This window comes from Hevea brasiliensis, chromosome 9 (genome assembly GCF_030052815.1).
Source record: "Hevea brasiliensis isolate MT/VB/25A 57/8 chromosome 9, ASM3005281v1, whole genome shotgun sequence".
Taxonomy (NCBI): domain Eukaryota; kingdom Viridiplantae; phylum Streptophyta; class Magnoliopsida; order Malpighiales; family Euphorbiaceae; genus Hevea; species Hevea brasiliensis.
This window is the reverse complement of record NC_079501.1, coordinates 7,732,105-7,749,589: the sequence shown is the minus strand read 5'-3', so window position 1 is coordinate 7,749,589 and position 17,485 is coordinate 7,732,105. Positions and strand designations below refer to the sequence as shown.

At 34.6% G+C, this 17,485-nt stretch overlaps 1 protein-coding gene and 1 long non-coding RNA gene across 2 annotated transcripts; one reads left to right on the top strand and one right to left on the bottom strand.

Moving 5' to 3' along the window:
• Positions 1-181: 181 nt before the first annotated feature.
• LOC110658791 (uncharacterized) lies at positions 182-3,982 on the bottom strand. The gene is made up of 3 exons (XR_009151140.1): positions 1,343-3,982; positions 940-1,184; positions 182-790 (listed from the first exon to the last, which is right to left on the bottom strand). It is a non-coding gene; the product is annotated as an uncharacterized LOC110658791 (long non-coding RNA).
• Positions 3,983-4,907: 925 nt separating this feature from the next.
• LOC110658792 (U1 small nuclear ribonucleoprotein C) lies at positions 4,908-8,833 on the top strand. The gene is made up of 6 exons (XM_021816538.2): positions 4,908-5,072; positions 5,187-5,229; positions 6,967-7,008; positions 7,114-7,384; positions 7,889-8,185; positions 8,555-8,833. Exons 1-5 carry the CDS (start codon positions 5,065-5,067, stop codon positions 8,170-8,172), a joined length of 648 nt encoding a protein of 215 aa, XP_021672230.1. The 5' UTR covers positions 4,908-5,064; the 3' UTR covers positions 8,173-8,185; positions 8,555-8,833.
• The last annotated feature ends 8,652 nt before the right edge of the window (positions 8,834-17,485 follow it).

Sequence of the window (17,485 nt, the reverse complement as noted above, 5' to 3'; positions counted from 1 at the left end):
CTGTCCCGCCAACACTAAGCCGTTGACCTTCTCTTTTGTTTCAATTTCCATGTACAGCAACTTTTGCCCTTTCACGTCTCTTTTCTTTCTTTACCATTACCAAGTTCTAGTTACTTGACGCTGCAGCATCACCAACTATAATTTTTAAATTCAATTTTGAAATAATTGGCATCATAGTCGCTCTTTGAAGATGAGCTACTTATTCACTAAATAATAATTCTTTCTTTGTGCCTTTAAACTCCTCAAGGAAAGACAGAATTATTCTTTCCAATTCTGGGGTGAACATCCACAAAAAAAATTTGTACAATGAAGTGAAGCAAAATATACCATTCGGGTTCTTGCTCCACCCAAATTCATGAAACTAAATTTTCACAGCAGAGTGCCTAACGACCAAAAAGGGCTATCTATCTGGTGCATTTAATTTGTTGATCGGCTGACAGCAAAGCCATTTAAATGGGGCCCTTGAGTTTGTCTCCTCTACCCTTCTGGGACTACAAGTGGATTGGTATGGCTTCTATTGTGTTTCAGAGTCTATTGATCAGACTGCTTGACCACTTCTTGCCTTCGAAAAACAATCAGCTAGAGAGGATGGATTCCTTGTTCTACCCCATGGTGTTCATGGTTCATAATTGAAACCAATTTTGAAAAGCTTACCAGAGTAGGTAACCCATTTTTTTTTTTGTCGGTTCAAAACAGCTGTGACTTAATAAAGACACAACCATAGTCTAAGATAGAGCAGAATATAAGTATAACCACGTCAAATCAATCATGAGCAGGACATAAAGAGAACCTGACAAAAAGAATTGGTATTAGAATCTTAATATGGAGGTTAAAGGCAATATTATTAATAAAATCTTGCATTGTAACTGTCATTAGGATATCTGTGGAGCATTCTTTAAGAAACACCCATTAGAAAAGTCAAATGAAAGTTAGTTGTACCTAAAATTTTAATAAATGGAGCCTCGGTCAAACCCATACCAATAAGTCTGGGTGGGTTCCAATTTCAGGTTGCTTGTAACAGGTTTCCAAACGATCTAGGTCAAACCCAGAAATGGGATGCGGTTCCTCAGGAATCTGGATGTCTCATTTCTCAACCATAATTTAATCTTAAGCAAAGCAAGAGAGGCATAATCAAAGGAAAAATCACCACAACCATTGCTGCTGAAGAAAAAGGCGAAGGTTGCCTATATTTGCAGAAAAAACAAATAAATTCATGATCCCATTTGAAAATCAGCAAAAGAATACAAGAATGTGTAAATATGAGAAAAATACATTCTGCATTTCTGCTTGAAAATTCATCGTTGACCCTGTCCAAAACTGGGATAGAGTAAAAATGATTTACCACAAGTCAATGAAATAAATGGACTCCTTCCAGGGCAGTTGATGAAGCCTGGACTTACTGGCAACAAGGGCAGCTCTTTGACATTTCAAAACAAAATCTGTGAGTGAATATAAATGGACAATTCCGCTGCTAGATGGCATTCAATCCACTATAGATGTGATTGTTGACCCAATCTTGCGAAAAATGCAAAGCATCTGGCAAAAATTTAAGAGTTAAAACTCTAAAAGGATGAACAAAGACAAAAAAAAAAAAAAAAAGAATTTTAGAGATGAATAAAGAAATTGGTGGACCCCAAAGCCAAATTACAGGCATTCTTCGAGGGTTCATACAGCCTTCAACAGAGACCTCCATAAAGAACTGATCTTGTTAATGCAGGTGTCAATCACAGATACAAAGGCTTTTGGCCATTCATTTTTAAATGGTTGAACAAATAAACATCCCCCTATATTGTATAATGATACTTCATTAAACAGAATTTAATAAACTAAATGATCATTATAAAGTAATACTAAAAGCTTATGACATTGACACCATTCCAGTCAAAGGACCTTTCTGGCCAGCAAGTTGCATTTGCAGTTGAACTTTGAATGCAGCTTCATTAAAAGTTGAAAAATTAGATATTAATTGGATTCGTAAGTGCTAAAACAATTTCCATATTCAATTCAAGATTCTAAGCATAATACTTATTTCAGATAAATATTTTTTAAGAGCTATGGCTACATCTTTCTTTTGAATTTCTATATTTTGCCCATTTCTTCTACTATTTCTTAAATATTGTTATCCAGATAATTGTCAACATGAAGCAGAGGAAGCTAAAAGAGAGCACCACTCTATGCACTTCCTCCTTTCATATACTCATCATCCAATTACCAAGCATATAGAAAGTAAAATTTGCAGCTTGAATCATGATTAAAAGTTGCAGTTCATTTCCAAAATCTCAGTTCATTCTACAGGCATACAGGCTAATACATTTGTATACAATAAAAACTCAACCTGGAGTGAACTTCTACCAAATAGGCATGGATGCATAGTGACAATTATGGTTCCTTGTTCATCCTGTTTTCTATTCTGTACTTTTTCTTCCTTCCTTCTTATGAGGAAAGCTAAAGAAGAACAAAGTTTTGCGTCAATATTCATAAAAAGTACCTAACTCCATGAATAACCTTCTCTAAACAGTGAACCCTATATAAACTAGTCAAACTATGCAGTGCCACGTCCAGCTACTGTGTTAATCTAGTATTTGAGATGAAATTTGCAATGCCTGACCTCAAATTCTCTACTTCTAATGTGTGTGCATTTCGATCACAACAACTCCAAGTAAATAACTAATCTACAACACTTTTCAGCAGCCAAATTTGCTCGGCACTGTTATGAGACATATTTTATCATATAATTGACAAGAGTTTCTGCCTTCAGGCAATTTACAGCAACAATCCAGTGTCATCGGTTCAATTTCTTATCTTTCTTGTTGATTGAGATTACAAATGGACCATTATTGCACATTTTCACCCCCTATTTCACCCATATTTTTCTTCAGGACTCAATGAGCGGTTAATTTGACAAAGAAAAAAGGGAAAAATTCAAACCAGCCAAACCAAAAATGGAAGAAACCCAGCACGGAATAAGTTTTTATTAATATATTTAAGAGCAGAACTCTTTTAAAACCTAGAAAACCATAAATTATAACATACCAGAGTCATATGATTTTTCCCAGCTGATGCGTCCAATATCGGCCCTACATGCTTGGGTATTATATATATGAGTTGCAAAAGCTAACTTTTGAGGTGAAGTTAGCTATGTTTATAACATTTGATATTAGAGCCTCACTCTGAATGAGTTCGGTGGGCCATGTACAAAAATTCCTTGACGTACTTCTTCTTCTTCGAGAGAGGTCAGATGAACATTCAGCCTAAAAGAGTCTGTGTCGGAAATAATGCATCCCACATTGGTTCTACGGGAAGTCTTAGGTTATTTATGGGTTTGTAAACCTCCCCTAAGCTAGCTTTTAAAGTGGAGTTAAGGAGGTTAATCTCACTGGCTGTCCCCTGTTTATCCCCTTCAAGAACACTAACACCTGTAAATTATAATAAAAAAAAAAACAAAGCATTTACCTTTATGCATCCTCTACCAATATTTAGAGCATGCAATATAATTTGAGGCAATCATAACCAAGATCTCACGCATGAACAAGATACAAAGATCAAGCTGGAAAAAAAGGGAAAAACCTAAAGGATGCGTGACGCCGGTGGCAGCCGCAACGGAGATTCCACTGGTGCAATGATAAATGACTTTGGACGGTGAGGCTGCCCAATCATGTCATGCTTCTCAATGACTTTACAACAGGCTCCGTAATAACCAAATTTCACATCAAATTTCTTTTTCCATTTTTTTTGAGGGTTCTTTTTCCATTTTCAGTGAACGAGAATGCAAGAATAAAAACGAAAAATAAGATGTAACAGAGGACGAAAAAGTAACCTGAAGGCGAAGAATTCCTGGAACCTGAATGGCCCTCCCCTCCATGGTCCTGGGCTTGGCTTTCTGGATCGCAGCTTCCTTCTCGGATGAAGGAATAGAAATGACCGGTACAATTTACAAGCTAGTGCATGAAACGTCAGCGTTTTCTTCCTGAAAAATAAAACTACAGAATGAATTATTTAGATAGCTTAAACAGCTTGTCGTTTGGCTTATTATCAAGGATGGCATGGGTGGGTGTTTGCAGATCTGATCCAATATTTGAGGAATAATACATTCGGAGCAAATTCAAACCAAGTTTAAATTTTATATTTTAAATATTTCATCTGTTTATATAAATAATTAATTAAATATAAAATATATTTTTAATAATAATATTTATAAATTTTTATATATTATATTTTAAATAAATAAAATTTAAATATTTTATAAAATTATTAAATTTTAAAATATAATTATATACATATATTATTAATTAAAATACATAAAATTAAATAAATTTAGATACTTTTATATAATAATTATTGGGTTTAAGATAAGTTGTAATTGAGAATAAATTTTAATAGAATTTGAATTGAAAAGATTAATAATTTTGAATTTGATATGATACCTTACTTAATTATCATTTTAATATTAATTTCTTTAACTCCTAAAAAACGTTAATTGCAATTTATATTAATATTTTTTAATGCTAAAATTTAAGATTTTATATGTTTAAAAATACATAATATTTATTTCTGTAAAAAAAATTGAAAAACGAAAAATTATAATACAAAGCAGTTTAATCCTTGTAAGATAGTGTACATATCAATACAAAATTCTATCAAATTAAAATTATTTAAATGATTATTTTTTATAAATATTTGAATAATTAATCATGTTTATATCCTAATTTCTTATTAATTTTTAATTTCTTATTATTTTTATTTCATACAGATGCTCAAAATGTAGTCACAGTTCCACGGTAAAATTTCTCACCGAAAGAGACACGAAGGATGGGACCGAAAATGGAGCGACATGTCGTCTATCTCATCGATTAATGTCGTTTAAACGCCTCTGCTAGTGTTAGGTGAGATTCGCAATCTTGCAGACAGCCTATGTACGGTTGCCAGCGTGCATATGTCGTTTTAACCCATCAAGAAAAATATCCTTGTTCTATTTTCCGTCTTTCTGCTAGGGTTTTGCCTCTGATTCAATTTTCTAGGGTTTTTGATACGCCCTCTGATTGCTGTTAAATTCCCACAATAACCATGCCTCGGTATGACCTTCACATGTTCTTCTTTGATAAAAAAAAAAAACCTTTTTTTTTTCCTGATAATTGTGGATTACTTATCAATTGTTTTGGGGTTATCTTTCTGGTTCGATTTTGCAGGTATTACTGTGATTATTGTGACACTTATTTAACCCACGATTCTGTAAGTCTATTTGTGGTTCAGTACCTTTTTAGTGGTTTTTTTGGCTGTTTTTGTGGTGTACCATCCCATTTCGTAAGCTAAAGCAATGCATATCGTCTGTGCTTGTATTTAATTCCAATACTTATTAAAGTGCTATTAAGTTCCTTTTAGCCTATTAACTGGCAATTCAATGAGTTTGAAAAGTGAGTTTTCTTCTTTGGCAATCTCCTTTTGTGTTAGCTTCTAAGTTTATAGTGTAACTTGAGAAAGAATTCTATTTCGTCGAACTTCTGCCTGCTAATTTTGGTTCAATCCAAATGTTGGTGCTGAAATTCAAATTCAAAGGGCAGCCTTCCCCTTCCCCCCCTCCATTTATGCCATGGGAGGAGACCTTGTTCTCCCAGTAGAAGTGCGAGAATTTTCATTTTGGGGTTCAATATCATCTTTTTAGCATTCAACTCTTTACTACATGGATGTTTATTTGCTTTTTCCCCCTCTCTTGAGAAGGTTTTGCTTTCTGATTTCCATGTCAATTTGTTCTTGGTAAGAGCTGAATGTTCCTTGGTGTAATACCATCCATTAGATTGTCATCCCAACTTCAGAAGACTACCCGCGTTGCACATTTACCAGAATCTCATGACATTGCCTTTTATGGGCTGAGTTGTATTTGACTTCTGACTGCTCTAGGCAAAAATCAGGCCTAACCCTATTTGTAAAAATCCAATTGAAGTGTTGGATTGCATCTAATTGATCATTTTTATTGTTATTATTGAGCTGGTAAATTTACTTGTGGAGCTTATTCTTACATTAATCAGTTGAACTAATTGAATTCTAATTATCTTTTTTCAGTGTTGATCATTTGCATCTTCAAAATTTTGTCATTTGTTATTTTGGTTCATTAAGAGGAGGCACTGCATATCACCAATAGAGAAATCAAATCACTCTTCTGGGTACATGGTTTCATAAAAATCCTAATTTTGTAGGGTGAGATTGACTAAATGAGACGACTGATAGTGAACTACCATTTGCGTATTTAGTCCTTTGGCCATTTAAAAGTGTTTTGGGAGAGGGTTTGGGAGAGGGTTTGGAAGAGAGAATTGTTTAGGGCTTACATCTAGCTTTAGTACTCTGCCATTTGGTAAGTCAGTTCACTAGCTTGTAGATGAAAGCTTCTTTCCTATTTCAATCCCAACAACCTGAATAGGTGGCTTGAATGTTTGATATTTTATGCTTTGAACAACTTATAAATATGTATTTATCCTCCCTTCAGCTAACAGTTCCCTTTCACCATTGCTAAAAGCTAATTGGGAAAGAAGAAAGAGGTTTTACATTGAAAAAAAAAATGTCAGAGCTTTGAAGCACTGATTGATTAATGGAATACTAGCTTTATTCAAACAATTAAATGTTTACACAGTGTTTATTCAAAGGGACATTAAGGCATGTGGACCATCAATTCTTAAAAGCCTCATGTTACAAAAGTATTCTGGAATCTATTTCTGGAAGGAAAAAATTTGTTAGATGTGAGTTTTGGTCAGCAAAGGCACCATAGCATGAAGCAACATTCATGTCATAATTAATATATTTTTTAAAACTATTTCCTGTAATGTAGGATGTGTTTCTATTTGTTTGGTTAACAGCTTGTTGTGGATGTTTTTTATTTTCCAAATTATTTGTTTTATATAGCTTCATGTTTAAACAACTTGTAGATCTTAAAGTGAATATCTTAAGTTGCTGACGATCTCCTTTTACATGTTTCAGCCATCTGTTAGAAAGCAACACAATGCAGGTTACAAGCACAAGGTACTTTTTATATGTGTTCATATTTCATTATTTATCATCATTGGTGTCATTAATTATTTATTATTGTCTTACAACTTGCAAGCTGATTCTGTGTGTTAACTTTAGGCAAATGTGAGAGCCTACTATCAACAGTTTGAGGAGCAACAAACCCAAAGTTTAATTGACCAAAGAATAAAGGAACATCTTGGCCAAACTGCAGCATTCCAGCAGGTTGGAGCTGCATACAATCAGCATTTACTGGTACAAAGGCCCCGCCTTCCTGTTCTACCAACGCCAGTAATGCCCATTGCAGGGAATCCACAATTACCTGCAAATACACCACTAATTCCTGGGATTAGGCCTCCTGTTCTTCCAAGACCTATACATGGTGCTCCAGGTAAAGTGCAGCAATAAAGCTACTCTGTTTGTTGCATGCAATAATGTTGCTCTCTCTCTCTTTCTCTCTCTCTCTCTCTCTCTCTCTCTCTCTTTCTGCATCAACAGTGTTTTTTTTTTTCCAGGCCTTGTGTGATTGTTTCTGTTCCAGCTGCTGCTTTCTATGAGTTTGGTTATAAGTTTGTTTTGCAATTGCAATCTTTTTTTTTTCTTTAAAAGAAATAGATTTTTATCATACTTCTAATCAATAAATTAGCTGTTTTCTATGAGCGACTATCCATTTTCATAGGTTTAAAAATTGCCAAAGTTGATTCTATAGCAATCCTCTCACTCTTTTTGTTCATATTTGTGTACTACTATTTTAATAATCTGGTAACCACTTTTATTTCTACTGCTTGCATTCTCAGGAGTCACTGTTTGACCTCTATGCATTGTATCATTAATTGATCTATCCTGTTACAGTGAAAAAGTTTGGTGTTTAACCTTTTCATGCTACTGTTGGTAGGCTATTTGTCTGCTCCAGGCATGCCACAAATGGTGGCACCACCTGGTGCACCTCCCTTACCTGGTCAAGTAAATGGTGTTCAAAGGCCTCCCATGGGGATTTCCCCAACAACTGTTCCTGGGAGTATGCCAGCACCTGCTGCTTCTAGAGGTGCCCCTTCCATGGTTCCACCTGCTACTTACCAAGCAAATCCAGCAGCACCCACAAGTGGAGGCTTTGACAGCTTCATTAACGCTCCCGCTCCGGCTTCGGCTCCAGCTCCAGCTCCTGAGGCTAATCATTAGTCTCATCAAATTGGTATGCTTTGCATTTGTTTCTTAAGAAGGAACCTAAAGCAAGCTTATACATTCTACTTGGAACCATTTGACGATTAGTGATACCTGTTAACTATTTTCTAGGATAGTGAAATTTGAAAGAACTAGCTAGCTTATAATTTTTTTTTCTTTATGAAATATATGGTACTGGAATCATTAAGAAATGAGTGCTTTATTTTATGGAACTAGAATTCCACCGATGAAGTATTTCATTTGAATTTTGGTACAACTGATCAAAAGTTTTTTCTTCTGCAAAATTTTTATGTGCCCATATTCTATTTTAGATGTCTCCAAACTTTGTGTTTGCTGAATGGTTTGAGGTGATTTCTATGACAATGTGTTCTTGTTACAGGCAATGAGAAGAAACCAAAAACGCCACCTCTACACTGTGATGCCTATATAAATTTTCTAGAATGGTTGGATACCATCCATCATTTTTGTAAACATTAGCTATTGTAATATGATAACTAGATTCAACTTAAAAGGGCTGCATTTTCCCTGAATTGAAATTTTATATGATTTGCTTAGATTCTGTGGTAGAATTCTGATTGATGTCTTCAGTGATTTGATGTTGATTACAAGGACGAGAATGTATTTTTTGGCATCTTGCACTAGAAGAGCTTTGTGTCCACTTGGGTTCTAAATGACGATACTCAATGTCTAATGCCTTCTAACTTGAGTTTCTGGACCATTGAGTCTGTATGTGATGAATCATCTTATGAAAGCCATGTTTTACGCATACTCGGTGCTACAACTAAAATATACGTAAATAAAAAGGGATTTACCCAAAGATTTATGTACTTAAAATCCTCGAGTAGTGTCCAATGTTGTGTTATTCTCTATAATTTTTCCCCTTGTAATATTTTTCTGACAGGAAGAACAAAATGGCGTAGTCCTTTGTAATGAATTCAGTTTAAATGTCCCATCTCCTGAAAAAAGTTTAAATAAGTCCTAGTATTATTCATTTTTATTACATCTGCTGAAAGCGAAGCTAGATAATTATTCAAGAAAATCTATTAATCAGGCTAGATAAGCGAACATGACTTGTGACTTTATATCGGAAAGAATGGAAACATGTTCTTGAAGTGTTTTAATCGTGCCCCTTGTACTTTTTATAGATGTAGAGAGTGAAAAATTTTAGATTTTAAATTCTCCATACCTTAATATGTAAAAAATTCAACTTTTATAATGAAAACTATGGAACAGAAGTTTCATATTCTAGTCTTACATCTATTAATATGGTGGGAATTCACTTTTATAATGGAAGTTATGAAAAAGGAAAAATTAGTCTAACGTGTAGCCTAGCCTGTATGTGTGACGAGATTTTGTCATTGAAAATGATTCAACAATTTGTGTCACAAATTAGGTAGTCAATCCATAGCCTTGGGAGAATTTGTGTACGCATCTGTCGACCGACTATATAGAAACGAGGGAGACACGAATCCTAGCAAATGTACATGATGTACTACTATATACACATAATTTTCAGAAACAATTCGACATTTTATTATTCAAGACCAAAAAAATAGAGAATTTCTAGTTATAACACTTTCTGTGCCTTGCTGAAAATGCAGGAGCATGAACCAGATCGAACTTTTGGCAAAGTCTTCTATGAGATGCTAACTCCAAACATTAATAGACTTAGTTAATTTTTGTTTTTCAACAAAAAATATAATGGGAAAAGGGTTATGTAATCACCATTTCTCTTTCACCGTTTACTGGGGCGGCAATTTTTCTTGGTGCAGTTTCTGAAGAGTTGATGTCTGTCAATTGGTCAAAGCAAATATCAGCAATGGAGACAAATTTTCAAAGGAGAATCACTCACATATATGTACCCTACCACGACCATGATCAGAACTTGATTAGATTTTAAAAACCATACCATTCTAGAAAATTTTTAAAAATTCATTATTCATTTTGTTGATCCATTAAGTTGGTTAAGCATATACTACGTCTGGTAAAAGAGACTTAAAAGTGGTTTATTCAGTCCATTTTTCAGGAGCAGTGGAAACCAAGTGACTTCATCAACTCCTAACTAAATGGAAAAAGTGGTCAACAACCCCCAGCATGAGGCATTTAGCATCAGTTGCAAGTGATTTGATTATCTTACTCTCAAAAAATTAAAAAGAAAAAAAAAACAAAAGAAATTATATTATGTGATATTTTGCACTAATCTTGTACCACCAGCAAAGCCATCAAAAACCTTTGTCAAGTCTCTGGCTGCACAATGGCTAAAGTAAGCTGCCCATCACGTATTGACATGATCAGAATAATCTACCACTTCAGTGTCAACATCAAGTTTCTCCAATTGGGGTTTATCCAAGGAACAATCAAAATCAAGTTTTGTTGAAGGAACAATCAAAATCAAGTTTCTCAAGTTGTAGCATCTATCTTTTGTATACCATTCCCAGTGAAACACATAGATTGTTCACGGATTCTATATAAAACCATAAAGTACCAAACTTTCACGCAGACTTTAGGGGTGTTTTATAACAGACATTAAACCTTTGTTCGGGATTTTAGGGTAATAGAAAGTTTTGAAGATTTAAAAACTTGTGTTTGGGAGGATAGATTTTTTAAAATATGATTTTTAGAAGTTGTTGAAAACCTTCAAAAACTTCAATTTTTCAATGTATCAAATTTGTGAGTTAACAAGATTTCTCTTTAAAACCTTGAAATACTTTTAAAAAATATTTATTTTCCTTTCAAATACTAAAAAATTATAAAGATTTGAATATCATAAATAATTTTACTTTGACAAATTTTACTTTATAAAACCTTACTTTATTATCATCTCCAAATGAAGTATAATTAGCATATAATTCCGAAGGGAAAAACACAAGAAGAATAATCTCATGAACAGTGACAGACACGACAATTAGACTAGAGGTGTACAATGATGTATACAATATTTAGAGCTAAGTATCTTATTAGGAATGATAACGGGACGGATCGGGGCAAATATCGCTTCTCTTGTCTTTGACCCATAGTAGTTCGGGGTCGGAAATTTCCCCGCTGGAGAGAGGAGCAGGGTGGGGCAGGTTTCTCATAGGGAATTTTATTTTCATTTTTTATTTTAATTTATTAATATATAATATAAATTTATTTATTAAAAAATAAAATATAATTAGAAATATAAGTTTTAGACATTATTTTAACAATATATTTATTTTTTTACTAAGATTATAATATTTAAATATATAAATATATAGAAATAAATTATTTTTTAATAAAAAATAATAATATATAATTGTTCGGGGTAGGTTACGGGAATTCGAAGCCAGGTGAAGGTCTTTTCGTCCCCACTCACACAAATGAAGGTCGAGAAAAATTGTTCGGGCTTGGGGTTGATCGGATTTGGTTCGAAAACTTTTGCCATCCCTATATCTTGTGCACTTTACTCACAATTTTATTGTTTTTGAATTTCTTTTTTATTACATAAAAAAATTAAAAAATATGGGCCATTAATTTTTAAATTTAGTCGGACCAATAAAAAAAATAATCTTTTAAATTATTAGAATATTAACTCATTAAAATTTTTATTTAATTGAACCAATAAAAATATCACAGGCACAACTAGGGGTGAGCATTCGGTTTAAACCGAACCGAACTAAATTGAACCGAATAAAATCATGAAAATTGAATTATATATTTTAGAAATCAAACCGAACCAAAATGGATGAAAAATTGAATCAAACCGAATCGCTCTATTTCTGTTCAATTCGGTTCAAATCGATCGGTTTTATTTTTTATTATTTTTAATTTAGACTTGATTTTCAGGTTATTTGGTCTGATTTTGACCTTGGTTTGAATCTAATAATCATTAATCAATAAAATTAAACAATTTATATATATATATATATATATATATATATATATATATATATATATATATATATATATAATTACATATAATTCATAAATTTCCAAAAAAAAAATCAATTTAAAAATAATAAACCTATTCGATTTGGTTTGGTTTAATCGATTTTTTTCTTCAAAACTGAACCGAACCAAAATAACTGAAATTTTATAATATAAAACCGAACCAAACAGAATTATATTAAAAACCAAACTGAATTACCGAATTAAGGCGATTTGATTCGATTTATTCAGTTTGAACCTAATAATGCCCACTCCTAGGCACAACATTTAAATTTTAAAGGGCTAATGATGGATGTAATATTTAGACATAAAAATAAAATTTCTTTTTTTATCACTTACAAGGACATTTAAACAATATGAGACTAAATTTTCAATTTATTGGACCAATAAAACAATAACTTTTTAAATTTTTTTGTTTAAGTGGACCAATAAAAAATAATATTTTAAAATTTTATTATAATTTATTTAAAAATAAAATGTGAGAGTCTGTTAAAGACATGCATACATTTAAAATATTCTAAATTAAAATATCCTTTTAATTTTCGAATTTAGTGTTTCATGAATACAACATTTCTTGTATATTTTTGTCATGATCCAACCTATGGGCCAAACCGACACTAGGACCTAGGTCAGCCTAAAGCCCCCGAGACCCATAGTAAGCCTAACTATTCCTTAACCCAACTCTAAGGCCCATTTGGGCCTAATTTCAAGAATTCAATTGGACAGAGTACGGCCATAAAATGGACCATTTAACGGAAGTTTTTAACTTGCCCGACCTGTAAACATAATATATAATAAATTTTGGAGCTCAGCTCACCCTCCACATAATCAAAATGTCATAAGTCAAATGGGAGCTCAGTTCCCTCATCCAATCCCATCATGCATACAGTTAATAATTTTACAGGTCCAACATAACTTTTATAATATAGACCCAAAATAAAAATAAGTGCTTCTAATACATGCGGAGTCTAAAATTTAACTCAATGATACAAAATACATTGAATACTATCAATGGACCTGCGAAGAAGAAGAGCAGGTTAGCCACAATAAATAATCCTCCTGTAGCCTGAAAAACTATATGAACAGGAGTGAGCATCCGACTCAGAGAGTAAAATATCAATTTTAACCATAATCTCTATAACTATCTAAAGCTAATGCACCCTGTGGAGTGAAATGCAACATCGTCATAATTTTCATATCATAACAGTAAAAAGGTAATTTGGAGCACTCACACACCCAACATTGTCAAACAATACATGTATAGGAGTCGATCCCCTATACAGCCCTCTTAATCCAACCTCTACCAGCCAGTGTCTCTCAAGCCGGACTTTAGCTTAATAAACCAAATGCGAGGTCCTAGCAAGTGTCTCTCAAGCTGTGTCTACCCCGAAGGGCCGGGTCTCAGCAAGTCTCTCTCAAGCCGTGTCTACCGGTCTTGTCCATATCCAATACCATATCACATCACACGCACGCCACGCACACACACTGCTCCAAATTATCACAAACAATATCCATGGTACTTCAACAATTATGAATGCAATATAAAACGTGTCTAGTGTTTAACTACATAGATACATATTTATAAGTAATGCATGGGCATACTTGAACATATAATAATATCGAAATTACAATTAAAATTAATATTTTACTCACAAACTTGAACTGAGGTCACTGCGGCAGCTGGGCGGAGGAGGAAAGTTGTCCCGGTTCACCTGACAATTTCATTGCAATTATTTAATATATTTGACTTAGTACAAACTAAGAAAAAAATCAAAGATGTCCTAAGTTGTGTCGAAAATCTGGCAGAATCTCCTCTATACCTATGACCTACCCAACCTGCAAAATGGTTTAAATAACACTTTTAAACTCAACCCATATCTCATCATCATTATATGGCTCCTCCTGGGCCCTCCAAACCAAGCAATAATCACAACATCAGACAACTCAATTATAAGATTTCAAAACTAATATTTTTCAAAAACTATCCAAACTAACTTTAAAAATTCTATAAACCTGCCCCGCGGTCCTTAACAATATTATAAGGCTATTGCAATAAGAATTGTAATTTTCTTATCATCCACGAATATTTTATAAATTTTATTCTAACACAGTACAAGGCAAAAATTGAGTAATGTAGAGTTCGAGTTTACCTATGCCAAATCTGACAACTGGAACGCGTCCAGAATGTCTGAAAACGGTGGGGTAGCCTATAATCTTAACCCGATTGTGAAATGGTTTTAGCAGCTTATCTGCTCGGCCGGAAATTATAGATCTGAGCGACGATCGAATTTCCACGAAACGAAAGTACATACGCGAAATCCACAATACCAGGGTTAGAATAATATATATATATATATATATATATATATATATATATTTGAAAATTAGAGATGTTACAATTTTATTCATAATTTAAATTTTAAAATTTTTTTTATTACATATGTAACACCCCAAAATTTTAAATTTTATTATTTTATGAGCATTTTTGGTATTTTAATTTTATTTAAATTTTAGGAATTTTTTTGAAATTTTTCGGATTTTAAAAATCGGGTTCGATTTTTCGAAAATATAAACTTTGATGATTTTTAAAAATTAATTTAAAGACCACGTGGCAAAACTAAAAATATATTTGGAATCTACGTATTTTTCTGAGTTTTCTGGAATTTTTTCGAAATTTTTGGACCTCGTTTTCGGTCCCGAGGCAGAGTAAAAAAATTCAAAATTTTGTATTATGAATTGGACCGGACGAATCGGATCGGCTCCCTTTTTCTTCTTCCCTTTTCTTCCGCGCATCCCGACCTCCTCCCTTTTTTTCTTTCTTTTCTCTCTCCTCCTGCCCCTGCCGCCTGCCAGCCACCTCCCCCAACCACCCGGTAGGCCGCCTCCCAGCCTCCCGGCCGGTAGGCCGCTAAGCAGGGAAAATGCGCGCGAACTCCCTCCCTCGCGCGCGCAGCGTTTCGGCTTCCCCGGCCAAAATCCGGCCGATCCGGCCACCAATTGGACCGGGTCTTGTGTCTAAAATCATCTACTCGGCGAGAGCTTTCCATAGACACCAAGAACGCCGAAATCCATCGATCGGTTTGTCCAATTTTTGCTCGGGAAGTTTTTAGCCCATTTCGACTTTTGGGCTAAATTTCTCGAAAACCGTGAATCCCACGAGAAAACCGAGAGTACCAGAGCACTCCATACGTCGAGAGCTTCGCGGGGATATAAATTTCAAAATTTTTCGACACCGTTTTTCAGTGGGTCCCACGGAACTTCGCAGTGTTTTTTACATACGTGAAATCCACAATACCAGGGTTAGAATAATATATATATGTATATATATATACATATATATATATATATATATATATATATATATATATATATATATTTGAAAATTAGAGATGTTACAATTTTATTCATAATTTAAATTTTTAAAAATTTTTTATTACATATGTAACACCCCAAAATTTTAAATTTTATTATTTTATGAGCATTTTTGGTATTTTAATTTTATTTAAATTTTAGGAATTTTATTGAAATTTTTCGGATTTTAAAAATCGGGTTCAATTTTTCGAAAATATAAACTTTGATGATTTTTAAAAATTAATTTAAAGACCACGTGGCAAAACTAAAAATATATTTGGAATCTACGTATTTTTCTGAGTTTTCTGAAATTTTTTCGGAATTTTTGAACCTCGTTTTCGGTCCCGAGGCAGAGTAAAAAAATTTAAAATTTTGTATTCTGAATCGGACCGGCCGAATCGGACCGGCTCCCTTTTTCTTCTTCCCTTTTCTTCCGTGCATCCCGACCTCCTCCCTTTTTTTCTTTCTTTTCTCTCTCCTCTTGCCCCCGTCGCCACCACCTCCCCAACCACCCGACCAGCGCCGCCTTCCAGCCTCTCCCGGCCGCCTAAACGGCCGGAAGCGCGCGAACTCCTCCCTCCCTGCGGCGTTTATTCCCGGCCAAAATCCGGCCGATCCGGCCACCAATTGGACCGGGTCTTGTGTCTAAAATCATCTACTCGGCGAGAGTTTTCCATAGACACCAAGAACGCCGAAATCCATCGAGCGGTTTGTCCAATTTTTGCTCGGGAAGTTTTTAGCCCATTTCGACTTTTGGGCTAAATTTCTCGAAAACCATTAATCCCACGAGAAAACCGAGAGTACCAGAGCGCTCCACACGTCGAGAGCTTCGCGGGGATATAAATTTCAAAATTTTTCAACACCGTTTTTCGGTGGGTCCCACGGAACTTCGCAGTGTTTTTTCTGAGCATTAAATGAGCTTAGAAAATTCTGAAAAATTTATGTACTAACCCCCGTGTTATGGGCTTCGTGTAGGTATCCTCAATTCGCGGAAATTCGACAATTGTCCGGGTCTGTGAATTTCCGGCCAGATGCACTTCTGGAAAAGTCTCCTAATTGGATCGAGGTTTTGGCTATCCCCCCATTGTCAGACGTCCCGAGCGCGTCCCCAAAGTCGGAATCGGCAAAGGTAACCCGAACCTTGCTTTTTCGTAATTTTCTAGTGCTTAAATAGGATTAAAAATCCATAAAATATTCGTGGAAACTCAGAAAATTATGATTCTTTTTGCAATAGCCTAGTAATATTGCTAAGGACCGCGGGGCAAATTTTTAGAATTTTTAAAGCTTTTTTGGGTAGTTTTTGCAAAAATGATTAATTATAAGGACTAAATTGAAATTTTACATATTGTGATGGATGACTGATTTGATGGGCCCAGGAGGGGCTGTGTGATGTGATTGAGTTGTGGATATATGGATTGTGAATATAGAAGTGTGTTTTGAGCCCTTTTGCAGGTTGGGTAGGTCCTAGGTATAGGGGAGACTCTGCCAGATTTTCGGCACGACTTAGGACGTATTGATCTTTTTCTTTATTTGTATTGAGTCAAATTTATTAAATGATTGTAATAAAATTGTCGTGAGCCGATGCCTTCTTCCTCCGCCTACCAAAGTGACCATCGTCAAGTCTGTGAGTAAAATATTAATTTTAATTGTAATTTCACTATTATTATATGTTCAAGCATGCCCATGCATCACTTATATGCATATATTTATGTAGTTAAACTCTAGGCACGATTTATGTTGCATTGATAACTGTTAAAGTGCCATGATGTTGTTGTGGTAATTTGGAGCAGTGTGCGTGCGTTGGTGTGCTTGTGATGTGGTGTGGACTATGGACAGGACGGATAGTCACGGCTTGAGTTCTTCGCTGGGACCCGATCCTTCGGGGGGTAGTCACGGCTTGAGTTCTTCGCTGGGACCCCGATTTGGTTTATTAAGCGAAAGTCCGGCTTGAGTTCTTCGCTGGCACCAGGTTGGATTTAAGAGAGCTGTATAGGGGATCAGCTCCCATATATTATGATTGATGCTACAGGGTGCGTGAGTGCTCCAAATT

What these genes read in the sequence shown, in the direction of transcription:
- LOC110658792 (XM_021816538.2), top strand. An exon ending in CTTATTTAACCCACGATTCT is followed by an intron (nt 5,230 to 6,966) that starts GTAAGTCTATTT and finishes TACATGTTTCAG; the next exon opens with CCATCTGTTAGAAAGCAACA. An exon ending in ACCTATACATGGTGCTCCAG is followed by an intron (nt 7,385 to 7,888) that starts GTAAAGTGCAGC and finishes TACTGTTGGTAG; the next exon opens with GCTATTTGTCTGCTCCAGGC.